This window comes from Vulpes vulpes, chromosome 8 (assembly GCF_048418805.1).
Source record: "Vulpes vulpes isolate BD-2025 chromosome 8, VulVul3, whole genome shotgun sequence".
Lineage (NCBI taxonomy): Eukaryota > Metazoa > Chordata > Mammalia > Carnivora > Canidae > Vulpes > Vulpes vulpes.
This window is the reverse complement of record NC_132787.1, coordinates 56380891-56397603: the sequence shown is the minus strand read 5'-3', so window position 1 is coordinate 56397603 and position 16713 is coordinate 56380891. Positions and strand designations below refer to the sequence as shown.

Here is a 16713-nt window from a genome sequence, read left to right as displayed (position 1 = left end):
GAGGCAGGCATTTGCCTTTCAGAAATTCATGTGCTAAAAGCCTTCGAAACTATTCCTCTAAAAAAATATCTTCTCCCATATTCTTTTTTATAATGTTAATTAGCCAGCAAACGTTCTTCATGGACAAAACAAATGAAATGGTAAGCATAGACTACACTAAAGTGCTACAGATTATTAAAATCAATGGAATCTAAAATGATGAGATTTTTACTGTACTTGGCAATTGGAACTATATTATTCACCACTTACTTTTCTTTTTCACCACTTATTTTTAAGAAGAATTTTGGTTGATTAAAACAGGATTGTATGTTTATATAATGATCTATTTGTTTCACCGGGGGTAAAGGACAGGGGCCTAAAAATATTAGTTAATTTTGTCCACATCTTCTGCCCAGTATTTTGGGTAATTACCTGCTATGGATAATTTTTAAGCATTCATTTTTAAAAAGTACAACTCTGAAAATTCAACATAGGAGGTACAAAACACAATTCGGGATGCAAGGTTGTAAGCAACATAATTAGCATTTGAAAGGAAACATCTCCATACGTGTCAGGTTACTGTTAAAAAGCTGAAGAGATAGTCATTCCCCTTGTAGGAATCTCAGGATCCCATTCTGGGTTCCGGAAAGAGGAAGAAACTGGGTCAAGTCCTCTTTTCTTTTTTTCACATTTCTAATCCACAGCACGGGTCAGTTTTCCATACTTTGTACTTGTTTTACTTTCTGCCAAACTCACCGGCTGACAAGCATTAACCTCAATTGTTCTAACTGACTGGTTGGGTGGTGTTGTTGAAATGAACAGAGATTATATCATCCCTCCAACAACTCTCTTCATCTTGCCTTTACCAAGAGTGTTTTCTGGAGAGTACTCCCTTCCAATCAGTTTTCATCAATTTATTTAGCACTTACTCGTATGGCTGCAACTGAGAGATTTGGGGCTGGTGTTTTGGGAACCCAATCTAAGGAAGACATTGAATCAGACTATATAATTGTTGGCTCCTGATTGCTCAGAGCTCTCTTAGGCATCTATTACATTTATATATATGTGTGTGAACACACACACTTACACACACGCCTAAAATTCAAGCCCCAATTCCTTTGGACTTTTAAATTTTCAAAAAATAAACTAGGATTATTTCCATATCTTCAGAATCTCATACCTGTATTATTATAGTTCACATTTCAAAGAAAAGCCGAGCAAAATCACTGCAGAAGTATTTTTATATTGTCGCTAGCTTTAAAAATTTCTCTTGAGCTGCCAGCATATTCCATGTACTGGAACTTAACATTTGTGAACTGAAATCTAAAACTTACTCCAATTATAAACAATCGCTGACTTAAAATAGGTGGCAAACAAGTAAACTGATACTCTGTGGCATGTATATTTGTAGGTGGAGTGGGAAAGCACAGAGCAAACAGAAGGCGAAGAGATTTTCACAGGACTCACAGTCTACTTTTTGTAATTCAGATTCCCATGTGACATCGGAATTTTAAAAGGCAAGAAAAGATATTTCTATACTAGTTTCACATTTTCCAATTTTTCTTCTGCCAAGTCTTAATGTCCCCGAGTATTTCTTAAGGTACAAATCTCCTGCATATGATGAAAAGAGCTTCGATAGTTGGAAAACTAGACCATCATTTGTGTTCGTATGAGTAGAATTTTCCCGGGAACAATACATGCCACCCTAATAAGATGCTACGTGGGGAATCTCTTTGAAAAACATAAAGTCCTCTATGGCAAATATAAGGTGGCATTATTATTTTGTCCTACAATTATCCTGTCAAGAGTCCAACTCAAAAGGAAACCTAGATTTGAGGGTTGTGCGAAGGTGAGGAAGATATTACTGGAACATTTTCCCTTTTCTCTTCTTCCACGAACTGATTTTTGCCTCTTTTACTTTGGGGCATAAGGAAACAGCCTACATGTAAATTCACTTCATACATACATGTGTACACACACACATACACAGACACACACATGTTACATATGTACGTACAGAGGCATTTGGCTTTCCAAAAACGTTTCAGCATGATTGGGAAAATAAGAAAAACCTCTCTTATTTCGAGTGATGATAATAACAAATGGATTTGAACCTGGCATTATTCTGCTAAAGGTATTTTACACTGTTTTTTTTTTTCCAGATGAAAATATGAATCTTTGGAAGACACACAGATTGATTTCTATCGGCAAATGAAAAGTCTACATGTGAAGAAATAATCAGGCGTACGATATGGGAGTAGAGGTGATGGATTGCTGCTGAAATATTCAGATTATTATGAAGGTACAGATGTAGCCTGCTAGTTTAATAGCAACTCCTACTGAATATCAGATAAAATATTTTAAATAGTTAGAGCCTGACTTTGCAGGTTTTTTCACATTACATTTACTTCGCCTGACTGTGTCTCTCCTCGATTCCATTCTTTACTACTAGCATATAAATAGACTACTATGAAAAAACCTCAGGCACATGCTCTGACTGTTGTTCTATTTCTGCAGGTGGGAATTTATTTTTAATAGGTCGGCCTTTGAGAAAGCAGAATTCCTCCAATGGATCTATGGTGGGCCTTTTGCTGAGCGTGCCAGGTAACACTTAGTGGAAGGTTTATGATGGGAGGAAATGCTCCGCGTTCTCTTTAGAAGACCCACCACCATACAGTACCTTCTTTTCATTTTCCCGTCGCTGCTGGTCCTTGATTTTAATCTGGAGAAGCTGAAATTTCAAGAGTTTCCCTATCAGTGGTAGGGTTAGTTTCTCTCCGCTGTCCATAATTGCCTTTGCTGCCATTATCACCTACGAAGAAACACAGTTAATAGGGAAAGTGGCGTTTTATGACTGTTGGATCAGTCTGGCGGTGATGAAAAGATGAAATGGTATTTTGGTTTTGTAATATTTGTCTTGTTGCGAAGGTGCCTCACTGCTGGCCCCAAAGAGAGAAAAATGCCACACTGCCATAGAGAGGAGCATTTATCTTCTGCTTTGTAGAAACTGGGTTGTTTGAAAAGGAACTTGTTTTCCCAAGGAGGCAGCGAGTGCTTGCCGCAGTGGTGCTGGACCCAGACCGCCAGCACAGGGGTAGAGCAAAGACACGCCAGGCTCCCTTTCGCGTGACTGATGGGTCAGTTTCGTGCTACAGAAAGTCTATTGTTTGGCGTAGGCAATAGTCTAAACTGTCAAACTTTGACTTATTACCACATTATAAATTAAATAGGGTTTTATAATAATGGAAATACCTAGGTTAGCGATCTTTTATTTCTTGGTGACCAAATTCAAACGCAAGATAAAAACTGCTTGACACAGAGGCGCCCTAGGAGCGTTTCCCCCCACCACCCCCTCGCAATTTAATGTTGATCCTGTTGGTATGCAGCCTAATTGGGGTGAAATGAGGTTATTGAGTTTTCTTTGGGTGACGACAGCCGCTAGGAACATACAGCTGTATTGTCCAGATGTGTGGCACTGACAGCCTGTTTTATGACTGCGCTTTTTACAGCTTGTTTCCCCTAAATTTCACACAACTCTCTAACATCTGGGCCCTTTTCCTTGGAGCCCTATAACCACTTTATTTACTGCAAAAAAATAAAATCATGTAAAATATGCCATAAAAGGTTGTTACGTGTTTCTCTTTACTTGTGTTGTCTCCCTAATAAAGTTCACCTCTGCCGGAAGCACTGTCACAAAAGTAATCTGGTCAAAGTATTTTTCGACTTTTGTTTTTAAGCAAAGCATTACGATTTATTTATAACCCCGAGATGAATTAGGTGTTGCTAAAATGTTCTGACATGTTGCTTTTCTCCCCCCTTGGAGCAATTACTCCTCCCGGCGCATATGGTGTCAATTTGAGACTCTGCCTCAGACAATGACTGCGCGCTCCGCATCTCATCGAGCTGCGTCTTGTCTGAGGTTCACACCGGCCCTTGGTCAGGGCTTTCCCGGCCGATCCGGTTCCTGAGGACTTTCCGCTTTGCCAAAGGAAATAGCGGAAAGAAGGGGAGATGGCTATTTTGCTTCTCACTGCGGAAGGCCCTGTGGATTATTCTCTGCCAAAATGAAACGGGACCTCTCAGAGACCGTACTGCACCGCACAAGGGGAAGGGCCGGGGAAAGGGCTCCTTTAGAGCTGCTGTTTCTGAAACCAGAGGAACAAACCCAGTGTCGGAAAGCCGTGTGTGTGTCTAAGCAAACACCCTCCACGGAACAGAGTGCTCTGCCTTTTATGGCAGCTCTGCTCCTGCTACCATGATTTAGGGAAAGGGACCTGATGGCTGTGATTTCTGGGAGCAGGAAAGCCTAAGGGTACACCTGCAGAGCCTCACCATTTAATGATGGCCAGATTCGGGAGAGAAGCGGACAGACGGTCACACGTTTACTGTAAAATGAAAACTATCCAATTGGGCCCAACCCCAAGGGTAGACGTGTTTGGTTGGAAATGACATTTTTCAATAGCAGTTAAACAGTGTGCTGACAATCAGGCTGTTTGGTGACATCTGGTTCAAAATATACAAGTTTGGGTTTTAAGAAAGTCACAGCAGTCTAGTATGGGGCGTTTCCCAGTAATACAAATATAATGACAGCGTTGAAGGGAAGTCAACACTGGGCTAGGTTACCCAAGAGTGGTATGGAGTCTCTTTGATGACCTGTGAACACAGGATGTTTACCTATGTCTGGGATGGTTTGGGTGAAGCCTGCCTGGCGTCATGGTGATGGATGGGATGTCTCTGGAACTGCTTTCTAATCCCATGTCTCTGTGAGTCTATGAATGTTACCTCACTGTGTTAAAATGTATTCAAAGTTCACAACAAAATGTCCTGAGAGAAAGGTATTTTGCAGGCCATAAAAGTTATTTCTGGTCTATCTGAAACTGCACAGAGGGGGTTTTAAAACAGAAATCTGGCATGGCATCAACATAACAGTGGTATCTTACGAATGGGGAGGTTAGTGATGAGAAGTGTCACTGGAATTGCTGGGTACCCGTGTTCTTCTGATGCACGGACACACAGTGAGTAAGAGAAGTGGCAGGGCAAGGCGGCATTGAGCAGGGCCTGATGGATGCTCTCTCCTCCCTGAACAGCCCTGGGGCAGCCCATGCAGAGGCAGGCTCTGTGCCAACAAGGCACAGCAGTGCATGTGACACCATGGGCAGGGGCAGAAACCAGGCATGCCTGTCCTTCTCCAGGGCTGCTCAGGGATACTTGACTCCCACACGTGCCATTTTCCCTGTGTGCTTCCCGCAAAAGGGAACGACTACGACGGTGTGAATCCTTGGGACAATTAACAAAAGTGAAAGTCTCTGCTGAACTCAAAATCTGAGACTGAAAATGTTTATGGTGTGTGGGTCACCCCCAGGAGACCCAGAGAAAGAAAGATGTTTACAAATTAATTTCTACTGGAAAGTCTTTCTTTTCACACTCCATAATTCACAATTCTACCCCCTTGAGAGTCAGTGGTTTGGTCTTAGATGAAAAGCAAGTCCTTAGAGGGCCTTTGTTCCAGGATGAGTCTTTGAGGGAAGAAGAAAAAACTGCATTTTTTTAAGGGGAGATGCCACTCTTCACAGAACATTCCAGAGAGACTGTCCTTCCTCACTGCACCTGAAGTAATTAACATAATAATCAAACCTTCAACCTTCCATCATAAAGACTACTCATCCGGTATCTAGCTGATGTGCGTGTCTAGGGAGACAGGCTGGCAAGGGTGGTAGGTATTGGGACGATAAGGGATACAAGAGAAAATGGGAGCAATGAACTGGTCGGGGTTGTGGAATAATCAGACAAAAACTGGAACTTCTGGAATGAAGCAGAAAAACAGTCTGAAGTGTGTTAAAACCTGAGTACTCATCAAGCCAAAATACCAAATAAATGAACCTGGCATGAGCCAGAAACTTAAAAACAAGTATGGGCAAAGGAGACTCATTAAAATGGAGTAAAACTGTTGACAGGTGAGGCCTGTATGTGTCTCCTGGACCTATTCAGGCCAGGCCTTGGGGCCTGCCAGGGCTGGGGGGAAGTCCAGGCCAACCTAACAGAGGTGTTTGGTTCTGGAAAAGACTGGTATAAGAGGAAACTTAGCTTGGGAGTGTGGCTGAGGAAATAAGACACAACTGCATTTTCCCAACTGTGAATATCTTATTTTGAGGGTAGATGCCCTTTGTCTGTTAGAAAATTCGTGATTCTGAACATATTAAGAAATAAAAACATTTCCATCTTTATCACTGACTGGGCTCAAAGATTTATGTCATATTTACTAATGAGCTGATCCAACGAAAATATATCAAATGAGCCAAATTCTTTCCTTGCCTGGGGATCAGGCCCACCCACAGACACTAGTGCCCTCCCTTCCCCTCTTCCCACCCTCCTCTCTGTGTTTCCTCCCATGTTAGCAGTAAGCACAGCATCTGCCTGGACGACAGGACTGCTGCACAGATTCCCAAGGAGTCCAAATGTATGCATGTGTCCAAGTGTGTAGACAGGTACACATGCAAACATACATGCATATGCGACAGATGATGGGTAGATAGATAGATGACAGACACGACTCCATGAGGCCTGTTGCCTGGTTCCCTGTTGAGTTTACAAGGAGGCATATGGAGCAGCTTGAATCATTGCCTAACTTGGTCATCATGCTCAATGCAGGTGAGTTCTGAGGAAGGGTAAAGGTTTTGGATCTGCGTTTCTCCTGCCTGCAGCAGGCCACAGAAAAAGGTAGTGGAGGGGAGGGAAAAGTGTGGTTGTGAGGGGCAGAGGAGGGTGGGGTGATGGGAGAGGAATAGGCAGAGGGAAGACATCCCTCCAGAAAGTCCAAGTGGCCACCAGTTCTCCTAAAAAAAAAACCTTTACGTTTCAGGGCCCTCCTTGGGGGTCCATGATGTTTGTTACAGCAGCAGAAATAATGCCCAGGGTATGACTCCATATTACACCTATTGTCCTTGAGTCAATGACTTAGGATTGGTTTGGATATGTGAAGACCCTGGTGAACAGGAGCAAAACCCATTACCTTGACTCAGTCCAACTAGCACAGGACTGAGCAAACAGGTTTTTGACACAGAGGAGATCTAACTCTTGTAGGTATGTATGTATTCTTTCATTCCTTTGGTGTCACATTGTTTCAAGTAGCTCATTTCCTTTATATATAACTGATTATGTGCAATAGCTCATCATCACTGTAAAAAGTCCAAACAGTACCAGAAGGATATACGATGAAAAGAAAATGCTTCCTCAACCTGCTCCACCATTCTCTCTCTTTCCAGAAGGAAATCCTTGTGTATCCTTTGTAATTTCCTATACATAAATAAACATACATACATATATCCTATATGTTTTAATAGAATTAGGATCACGCTTTTGCATGGTCGAATGGCTAGTATTTTTACATACAAAGTTCTGGGACAGCTTTCTGTGCTGACATGTATTGCTTAAATTATATTCATAGTCTCCTATTTTATGGACATTTGGGCATTTATTTTACCAGTTTCCTAATGACGGACATTTTGGCAATTTCAGGTTTTTTCTTCTATTAAAGTGCATGTGTATTTTAAATATTTATGGCTCCTTCCAAATTGACATTTGAAAAGTTCATAGCATTCTTATTCCCTTCACCACTCTGTGAAGGGATGTGTTTCCTCAACCCCTCATTAATACTGAGTATTCTGTAGCCTTTCTATCTTTGTTGAGACCAATGCTGATAGATCTTTCTATGATGATGGAAATATTCTATGCGTTGTATAGTATAGTAGCCACCAGCCATGTGTGGTTATTGAACACTTGAATATTGTTAGTCTGACTGGGGAACTGAATTTTTATTTTATCTTTTAGGTGATTAAAATTAAAATTTAAATAGCCACATGTAGCTAGTGGCTACTGTTTTTGGTCAGAACAGGTCTGTGTGATAGCAAAAGGTGGGGGGAAATAGTATCTCATTTAAAATTATGTTTCTTTAATCATCTCATCATTCTGTCCCTTTATTTTACCCCACGACTGAAAGGAAAGATGGCCTATCTGGCACCATCTTTGCAAATTTTATTCATTTAGGCAAATGCTTCAACACATTTAGTAAATAATAGTGGTGTGCTCAGATTTACATGCTGCTCAGGGTAGAAAGGTAATGGAAATCTATGACTCCCAGGTATTTGACTCTAAGGTATTTGTTTCTGGCCACTCCGGAAGCTGGCCCTGGTAAGGTGAGGATGATTAGGGCTGCCATGGGGCAAAAATGGGAAAGATCTAGTTTGATTCTGCCTTCTTTGTATTACCCTTTTCTACTGTATTCCTCCTCCTTCTAAGTACCTGATGCCCTTCTGCTTTCCAAATCCCTCTTGCTACTAAAATAGAAAAGCTTTCACTTGGCAACGCACTTTCAATGAAGCTCATTCATACCAGGGAATGTGCTGTATTTTATGATTTTATCCCTTAGTTACAGGATGAAAGGGACTAGAAAGTGTGAAATAATTGCAAACAATAAGTAATAGGTGTGGCTGTTTAGAATTTAGGGTGGGAAGTGGCTGTTCCCGCTGACTGGAAAGCTTGCAGTGCCTCAGGCTGGCTGCAAGGTAAATGTGGTTTCTGTATTCCTGGTGCTCTGCTGGGGGGCCTGGAGTGGCAGCAGCACTGAGGCCTTGACAGGTTTCCCAGGCACCCGCCCTCGGGTTTCACTTCTTGGAGCTGCTGTTAGATTCCAGGACTGGGTCTCACAGAGGAAAGAATCTGAAGGGAAATTGGAAATCTCCCTCCCATCAGGGTTGGAGGAGCATCAGAGAGGGTGACTGAATGCGTGGTTGGGGCAGAAAAAGAGTAAGGTGGCAGCTGGTTACCAGGAAGTACAATAAAGACAAATAAAACTGCTCCAGGAATGAGACCCTGGGACTAGTCTGTGTGTGTGTGTGTGTGTGTGTGTGTGTGTGAGCACACATGTGTCTGTGCACACACGTGTCTGCGTGCATGTGTGCACAAGACTATGTGTGTTTATGGGCACAGCTGCTGTAGGGATGATAAGGATTATTAAGATACTGTGTATCTAAAAACAGTGTCAAAACTGAGATAGTGGAGATTAAAGAATTAGTAAGAAAGGAAAATACTAACACTTTGGCACTTTAAAAAGAAATACTGTGGACTATTTTCCATTTCTATCTAATTATCCTACATAACACAAGGTATTGTGTTTATCATTAAACACGTCAGATTAAGTAAGTATAATTTATTCATCAAAGTTGACCATGTTACTGTATGTGCCATCTTCAAAATCTGCTTAGGGGAGCATCAGTATTTGCTTCTGCATCCTGTTTTAATCTTTTTTGTTATATCTGCTTATCACATTAAAAAGTCAGAGGAAATATTGCCCTAGAGTGTGAGAGAGCATGTGTGTGCCTGTTTGCATGTCTGTGTGTGTGTATGTGTGTGTTTTACAAAACTTCCAGTGTTTAGTTGGGCCTGATTCTGCATCTCTGATGGAAAGGATTGAGCAGAGGATTTGCAAATGACTAAAAAGGCCCACTTATTTGGAGGTGCCCTCACATGAAACAATCCTATTGGGAATTTTAGCTCTTGTGCTAAAAGGGCTGAGGAACCAGCTGCTGAAGTTATCATAACTTATGTGCAGCATAATGAGAAAGCCCAGGCTGTGTGTGCATTCCGGGCTTCTCAGATACCACTGGGTGGCCTTGGGCAAGTCACTGAATTCCCTTTAACCTCAGCTTTTTAATCTACAGCAGGGTTTCTCAATAGTGGCACGACTGACACTTGGAGCCAAATAAGTCTTTATCGTGGGAGGTTTTCCGGAGCCTTGCAGGATGTTTTTGGGCAACCCTGCCTTCTACCCAGCCATGACAACCAGTGGTCTCTCCGGACATTGCTAAGTTCAACAAAATTGTCCTTGGTTGAGAACCACTGATTTATAGAAATAGAATCCAATTGGAATTGAATGAAATAACGCATAAAACAGCAAAGCATGGTAAATACACACACACGGAAAACCCTCAGCTCTTAAAAATAAATAAGCTCTTAAACAAATAAATAAATAAATAAATAGAATCAGCTCTTACTGTGATTATGCTCATCTCCAGGGGGAAAAAAAGGAATTTTTGAAGGCTTTATGCCCAGGTTGGGAAAAAGAATAAGAATGGGGTGAAGCACATTTAGGGGGCAGACAGTGACTGAAATTTATTATCAGCTGGTGATAACCTGGCTTCTCTTTTCATTTAACCCTTTCTCTGCTTCGATGAAAACAAATCAAGATCCATTTAGGGAAAGTAGAGATAAAGAGAAGTGTGAAAACATGATTTGCTATGGCCCAGCATGTAGTGGCAGACGGGAGAGAAGGAGGAAGGTTGCTGTTCTTAATTTCTCCTAAAATGTGGGCTAGAGGAATCATATGAAGAGCGTTCTGCAGTCCCACTGCCCTGTTTCTTGCTCCCTCCATTCCCCTCCCTCCTCCATTCCTTCTGCTGTTGCTGAGCGCCCAGCTATATTGCAGTCCCTGCATTACTTGATCCTCTACATGTCTGGTCTACCCAATTCACATTCTTTAAGTAATGAATAATTTCCAATGAGACATAATTGGAAAAACAGCTGGAAGGGTAAGTGTTGCAGGGAGAGGAGGTGGTGGAGAGAGACAGAAAGAGAGGAAAGGGAAAGAATAGGAATGCCTGAAACATATTTTCTCACTTGGAGCAGAGGAAAAGAAAAATAATCGAGCAATATTAAGCTGTCCATACATAGGTTTAAAGGTGACGGAATCGGTAGGCTCTGTGTGGATCACACTGCCTGTCTAATGCAAATGGAACGTTATGAAGGTGCTCAGACCACAGCTTGGTGAGAAGTTCATAATGATGATAAATATCCATAGCAGGTGACTCCCAGATCATTTTCAGCTGTCCATAATTAAACTGGTATCCATCTCTCGACAATGTCAGGGTTGTAAAATAATTCCAGTCATTGGACCCCTTACATCTGTGCTGAAATGAAATAATATTTGGCAGTAACAAGAAGTCACTGAAACTAAATAAACAACTCCTTTCAAGACTACATAAAAGTCGGTAACATAATAACATTTGACAGGGATTAAGACTTCTTTGGGGCTGTAAGGAAGTTTCAGGAGCAGCAATAACAAATACACAGAAGGTGGAACAGATCTCTGCTTTCACAGGCATGTAGCATTTGAAAAGTGATGGATGTCCCAAAGGAGATGTGCATTTCAAACATCTAATAACACACATGTCAAAAAGCCTGTGACTCTATTCTAGAAACGTTTGTTGGGATTAGTCTTCCAAAGAAGTATAATGCAAAGCTTCCCTCTTTTTATTAAGGAACGTTTTGGTTTTTGCATTTTTACAAAACACCTAAAGGCACATGAAGCTGCATGTGATAAAATATGGGAGAATTATATAGAAAGTTCAGATATGCCTTAGCTTTAGGTGTGTATTAGTAACACATGGTCCATAATGGTGGCAATCTTTTTTCTTTTTTTTTGTCGATCAGGATCTTTTCCTAGTTCCTAAATGCTCCCACCCCTCTGAAGTCATCCTTGGTTCCTACAGCTTGAAATGAAAGCTACAACTGAAAAATCCTACAATGATTTTTTGTCTTTCCTCGGTGGGTTAGCTGTCTTGTACAGGAATTATTGGCATCCAGGACTTGTCTCCTCTAGATGCTCAGAGGTCAGATCCTTATCCTTACCTAACTCATCTTTCTAAATCCCCTCATAGAATATGTAGGGATGTAGACATATAGTGTGTTTGTTCACTCAATCAGTGTGAGGATGCTCTCATCTGAGTTATCATTTTCAAAAAATTTTAGCCTCAATTACAAAGCTGTAGGAATAGATTGTAAGTAGGTTCTCAGTCTGAGTAATGCACAGATGGTTACATAGCACACACTGCATACAGGGCAAGGATTGTTCCAATAGCTGCACTATTTTTTATTTTAATCTAAGGATTAAATACCTGCACATCAGGTATTCTAACTCATTTAATCCTCCCCTTTCCTTCTGGGTGGGCACTCTTATCACTCCATTTTATTGTAATGAAAGTGAGGCACAGTAATCACACATCAAGTAAGTCGTAGAGATGGGATTTGAAGCAGATGATATTGTTTCACTCCTGCTCCCCATCACCATATTCTTCGGCCTTACAATTGGGCTTTTCACCCCTTAGCTGGAGCTCCTGTGCTCCCATCTAGTCCCTCAGCTCTTCTCAGTCCTCATCTTGGCTGGAGGGATGAGGATTTCTTTTCTTTCTTTCTTTTTTCTTTTTTTTTTTTTTAAAGGATTTTATTTATTTTGGGGGGGGGGAGAGAGAGAGAAAGAGAGAGAGAGAAAGAGAAAGAGAGAGCCGGGAAAAGGGCAAGGGCAGAGGGAAAAGTAGAAAGAATCTCAAGCAGACTACACACCAAGCATGGAGCCTGACATGGGGCTCGATCTCACGACCCTGAGCCAAAACCAAGAGTTGGATGCTAACTGACTGAGCCACACAGACATCCCTGATGGGCTTCTTAGACCAAGATTTTATGTTTAAATACTCTTGACACTGGTTTAGCTCTAACCTGGGTCCTCCACTGTAAATGGCTGAGCTGCCTCTTTTTTTCCTGACACCTTGTGGGGATTCAGAATTCTTGGTCCTAATGGCTTTGAAGGGGAGCAGATTACATCACCCCAAAATATACCACTTTGGCATAAGGATTATTTTGAGCTAAGAGCACTTAAAAAACAGCAGGTGCAAGAACGGCCTTCTGATCTCCCCTTTCCTTAATGAAAACAGAAGATAAAAGCTTCCATGTGAAAGATGCCCTCCCTACACCAGAGGAAATTAAACTGTGTCATAATCAAGGATGAGAAGTTGAGACAGAGAATTCTATACAATCAGGCCTTGTTCAAACTCCCCACAGGAGTTTACCTGCTTTTCCACATTGCCTCTTTATCCAATCTAATATATAGGCTTGTAGGTTTTGTCATTTTTCTGAGGGTCTTTATTTCCTTATGAAGCCTCCCTTGTCACATAAAACTTGTGTCAATGTGTGTGATGCTTTCTCTCCTGTTAATCTGTACAACTGACAATCTACTTGTCAGGCCCAGCTAAAAAGAACTCCAAGAGGGTAAAGGTAGACATATACCTTCCCTATGGCTCTCTCTATGTCTTGTCCCAGGGCCTGAGTTCATATGTTAGAAACTTAGAAACTCAGGCTGGCAACCACCTCCTTTTCCCAGCCTCCACCTCCTTAAATTCTAAGTCATTCTCCCAAAATCCTGCCTCAGTCCTGCACCTGAGACCCTACTAGGCATTGACACCTAGCTGTCTGAATATGGCTGCTCCCTGGACTTCCTGCACCCAGACACCAGAATGTTAGATGCATCATTTACCATTTGGTGTGGATGCCACAATTCACCTCCCAGACTAGAGGGGCTGGGAGGGACTGGGTGCCCACCCATAATCCTTGCTTTCTTCTAGGAGAATCTGACTTTTTTCAGGCATTTGCCCCTCTCCTATTTGGCTCATGGGCCTCAGAGCAACCCCAGCTCTTTGGGTGGACCTGTTTGCACTCGAAGTGATACTAGCCCCTGCCCCCTGCCCCCTGCCCAAGATTGGTTCAGGATGAGTGCATGATCTAGGTCAGGCCAGTGGGACGTGAGGAGTGGTATTCTGGGCCTGTCATGACAGAACTTTGGGAAAAGATGTAAAGAACATGGTTGCTGCCACAGGTTCCCTTCCTCAGCCACATTTCAGATAAAGGAAGGGTGAGAGCACTGAGGAAGTGGGGCTGGAGCCATGGACAGTGCTTACCCTGAGCTTGCCTAGGATTCTAGTCATATAAGCCAGTACATTCCCTTTGGTTTAAGCCAGGTTTAGTTTGATTTTCTCAAGTTAGAAGGTAGAAATAAGGTGACTAAGCTGATACCCATATGGTGAGATTCATACTTTCAAATTAAAGGGATCTTAAAACGACAACATTAACAACAACACAAAAAAAAACCCAGACATAATCAAGGTGTGTTTCCCAGATAAGTGGCATCAGCATCACCCAGGAACTTCTTGGGACAAGGGCCACCTCAGACCTACTGAAGCCACAGCTCTCCCGTGATTTGGACATTCATAAGGTTAAGAGCCACTGCTCATACCTGGTTTCTTTTGTGGCCTTTCATGCTGGAGTACAGAACCCACATGCTATCAGGTTCACACTAGAGTCCCTGGCTAATTCTAAGTTATTGCCTCAATTATATTAATGTTATTTTTTAATACAGAGTCACTAAGTTGCCCATTTCAGAAGACAGCCCGCAGTGGGATTTCTGCTAATGTCCTGCTGGGTGAAGAATGTATTCAATGTATCAGCACTCTCTGCTTTTCCCTCTGGTGTACTTTGTTCCTCCACCATTATGGGAAAAGTTGTAGTGTTTCCCTAGCCTGATTTCGGATGGTGCTTTTTAGGGCTGGTGTTTCCCCCTAGCTTCTAATGCATCGCAAACCTGTCCCACGGAGAGGGTTTCTTTTTCAGTTGCCCCTTCCCTTCCTCGTCTCCTTGACTTATTAGTTAGAGAGGAGGCATATAGGATATAGGTTATATCCTGGCTGGCCACTGGCAGAGTCCTTGATGAGCAGATTGGTGCCACATTGTTCCCCATAGGTGTTTCACTGGTGTGCTCTGCAGACCACCTGCCTCAGAATCCCTGGGATCCTCATTAAAGATACAGATGGCCTAGGATCTAACCCCTAAAACTACCAAATCAACCTCTGGAAGTGAGGGCCTGAGAGTATGAAATTTTAATTCTAGAGATTCCTAGATACCCTGGAGTTTAAGAACTCGGACAAAGGTCATTTATATACCAACACTAGGATGGCCAACAGAGGGGGTTCCTCAGTGTGAGCTAAAACTAAAAGCCCCTGGATGGTTGGTCACCCTGAAAAAGCAAGTTCAAGGCAAGCCATCCTGAGACTGTCTGGTACAGTGTTAGGGTGTCATGAGTCTGGCTTTCTCCTTTGGTCTGCTTTTCCTCATCCAGCTCATCAACCAATGGTCTTCTCAGAGCCTCATATTCACCAAATTCTGAGTCAGTTTATCTGAGACAGCAAGGGTATTGATTCTCCCCTTTGTCAGTATCATTTGACATGATTATTAATCTCAGAGTCAGGACCCAGTAACCTAACAACAAATATTTACGGGGCTCTGAGATGTAGTAACTTGCCCATGGGCACTGGTGGTAAATGGTGGTACTGATCTTTAAATATGGCACGTTCTAACCAGTGTGATATCTGCTTCTAAACTTCTAGAACTGGCTAGTATTTTCTCCAGTGAACTCCAGCAGAGTCTGAAATGCAACACCAAGGAGTTATGAGCCAGACCACCAGTTTAGGCACTCCATAAAGATTTCTCTTCCTTAGGCTCTGACTCTGAACCCCACACTCCTACTGCCTGGTGAAGGTTTTGCTCCAAATCCTCTCAGTAGCTCCAGACCAATTCCTCCACGATCTGAATCCCCTCTTGTTGTTTTCCTTTTCTAGCACTCTTTTCCAGTACATTGTCTTCTAGGGTATTCACCAAACATCCATCAGAGCCTCCTCGCACAGACTATTTTTCCTACTTGGGAGAATCTTCCTTAGATATTCACATAACCCCATCACCTCCCTCAGGTTTTATTCAGATGTTTCCTTCTCACTTTTACCCTCTCTAACCACCATATTTATTTATTTATTTATTTATTTATTTATTTATTTATTTATTTATTTTTTAATTTTCTTAACCACCATATTTAAATTAGAGACCTGCTCTCTTACTGCCCACACTCCTAATGTTCTGTGCTTCTTTTCCTGTAGAGCATTTATTACCATCTAATATAATACATACTTTATTTATATTATCTCTTATTCCCCCTTCCTGTAAGGGCATCAGTTTTATCTATGTCTTCCCCACTGATCTTAATTCAAAGCCCAGAATATAATAAACATAAAACCAATTAAATCAGATGGCCATTGTGAACTGTTTTATAACACTTGATAATATCACCAACACCTGGATGCCCTACGGTCATGATTTACCCAAGACTGGATCAAATCTGAGTTAACTGGGACCTTCTGGAGGGTGCACTGTCAATGCTGTTTAACCTTCCTCAGAGAGACTTATTCTGGAGACAGATTGCTCTGGGGTGCAATCCTGGTGATGCCCCTTTTCTCACCATCCAACTGTTGAGATGGAGCCATTCTCAGGCATGAAGTAACTTGGCTCACATTTTAGGGACCTATTTTGTCATTCATTCATCTGACATTTTACAGAGCACCCACTACAGTCCCCAAACTAGAGATCTAGACACAAAAGCTACAGCCTCTGCTCATAATGAGCTGTCAAGATGGGGAGGCTGGCTACAGTGTGCAAAGAGCCTGTCTTATGGTATCCTGTGTCCTGCCCAGTGATGGAGATGAGCAAGGTGTAGCAGCGCCTCCTCCAAACTGGGAGAGGCAGCAAGGTTTACCTGCAGGTGTCACTCCTGAGTGAGTCTTGAAGGATCAGTGGGAGTGACTGTGATTGAGGCTAGGTGGTGGGTGATGGGAGGAAAAGTGGGATCTCCTGCAAATGGACTGAGGCCAGAAATAGGCATATTCAGGATACTAGAATGTGGCTGGGGGTTTGGTATGGGTGACTGGAGGACAGAAGTGGTAGAGGGGTGGGGAACGGGAGTGGGGGAACTGAGGGACATTGGAGGGGCCACCAGTAGTGAGGACACCAGGGGCTTGAATGACATATTAA

General features: G+C 42.3%; 1 protein-coding gene across 1 annotated transcript in view; it reads right to left on the bottom strand.

Moving 5' to 3' along the window:
- Positions 1–16713, bottom strand: part of SPAG17 (sperm associated antigen 17) — a 208677-nt gene that overhangs the window by 140990 nt on the left and 50974 nt on the right. Inside the window, exon 4 of the mRNA XM_072766779.1 lies at positions 2660–2791. Within this exon, the coding sequence (XP_072622880.1) occupies positions 2660–2791 (132 nt within the window). The remainder of the gene's footprint in view (positions 1–2659; positions 2792–16713) is intronic.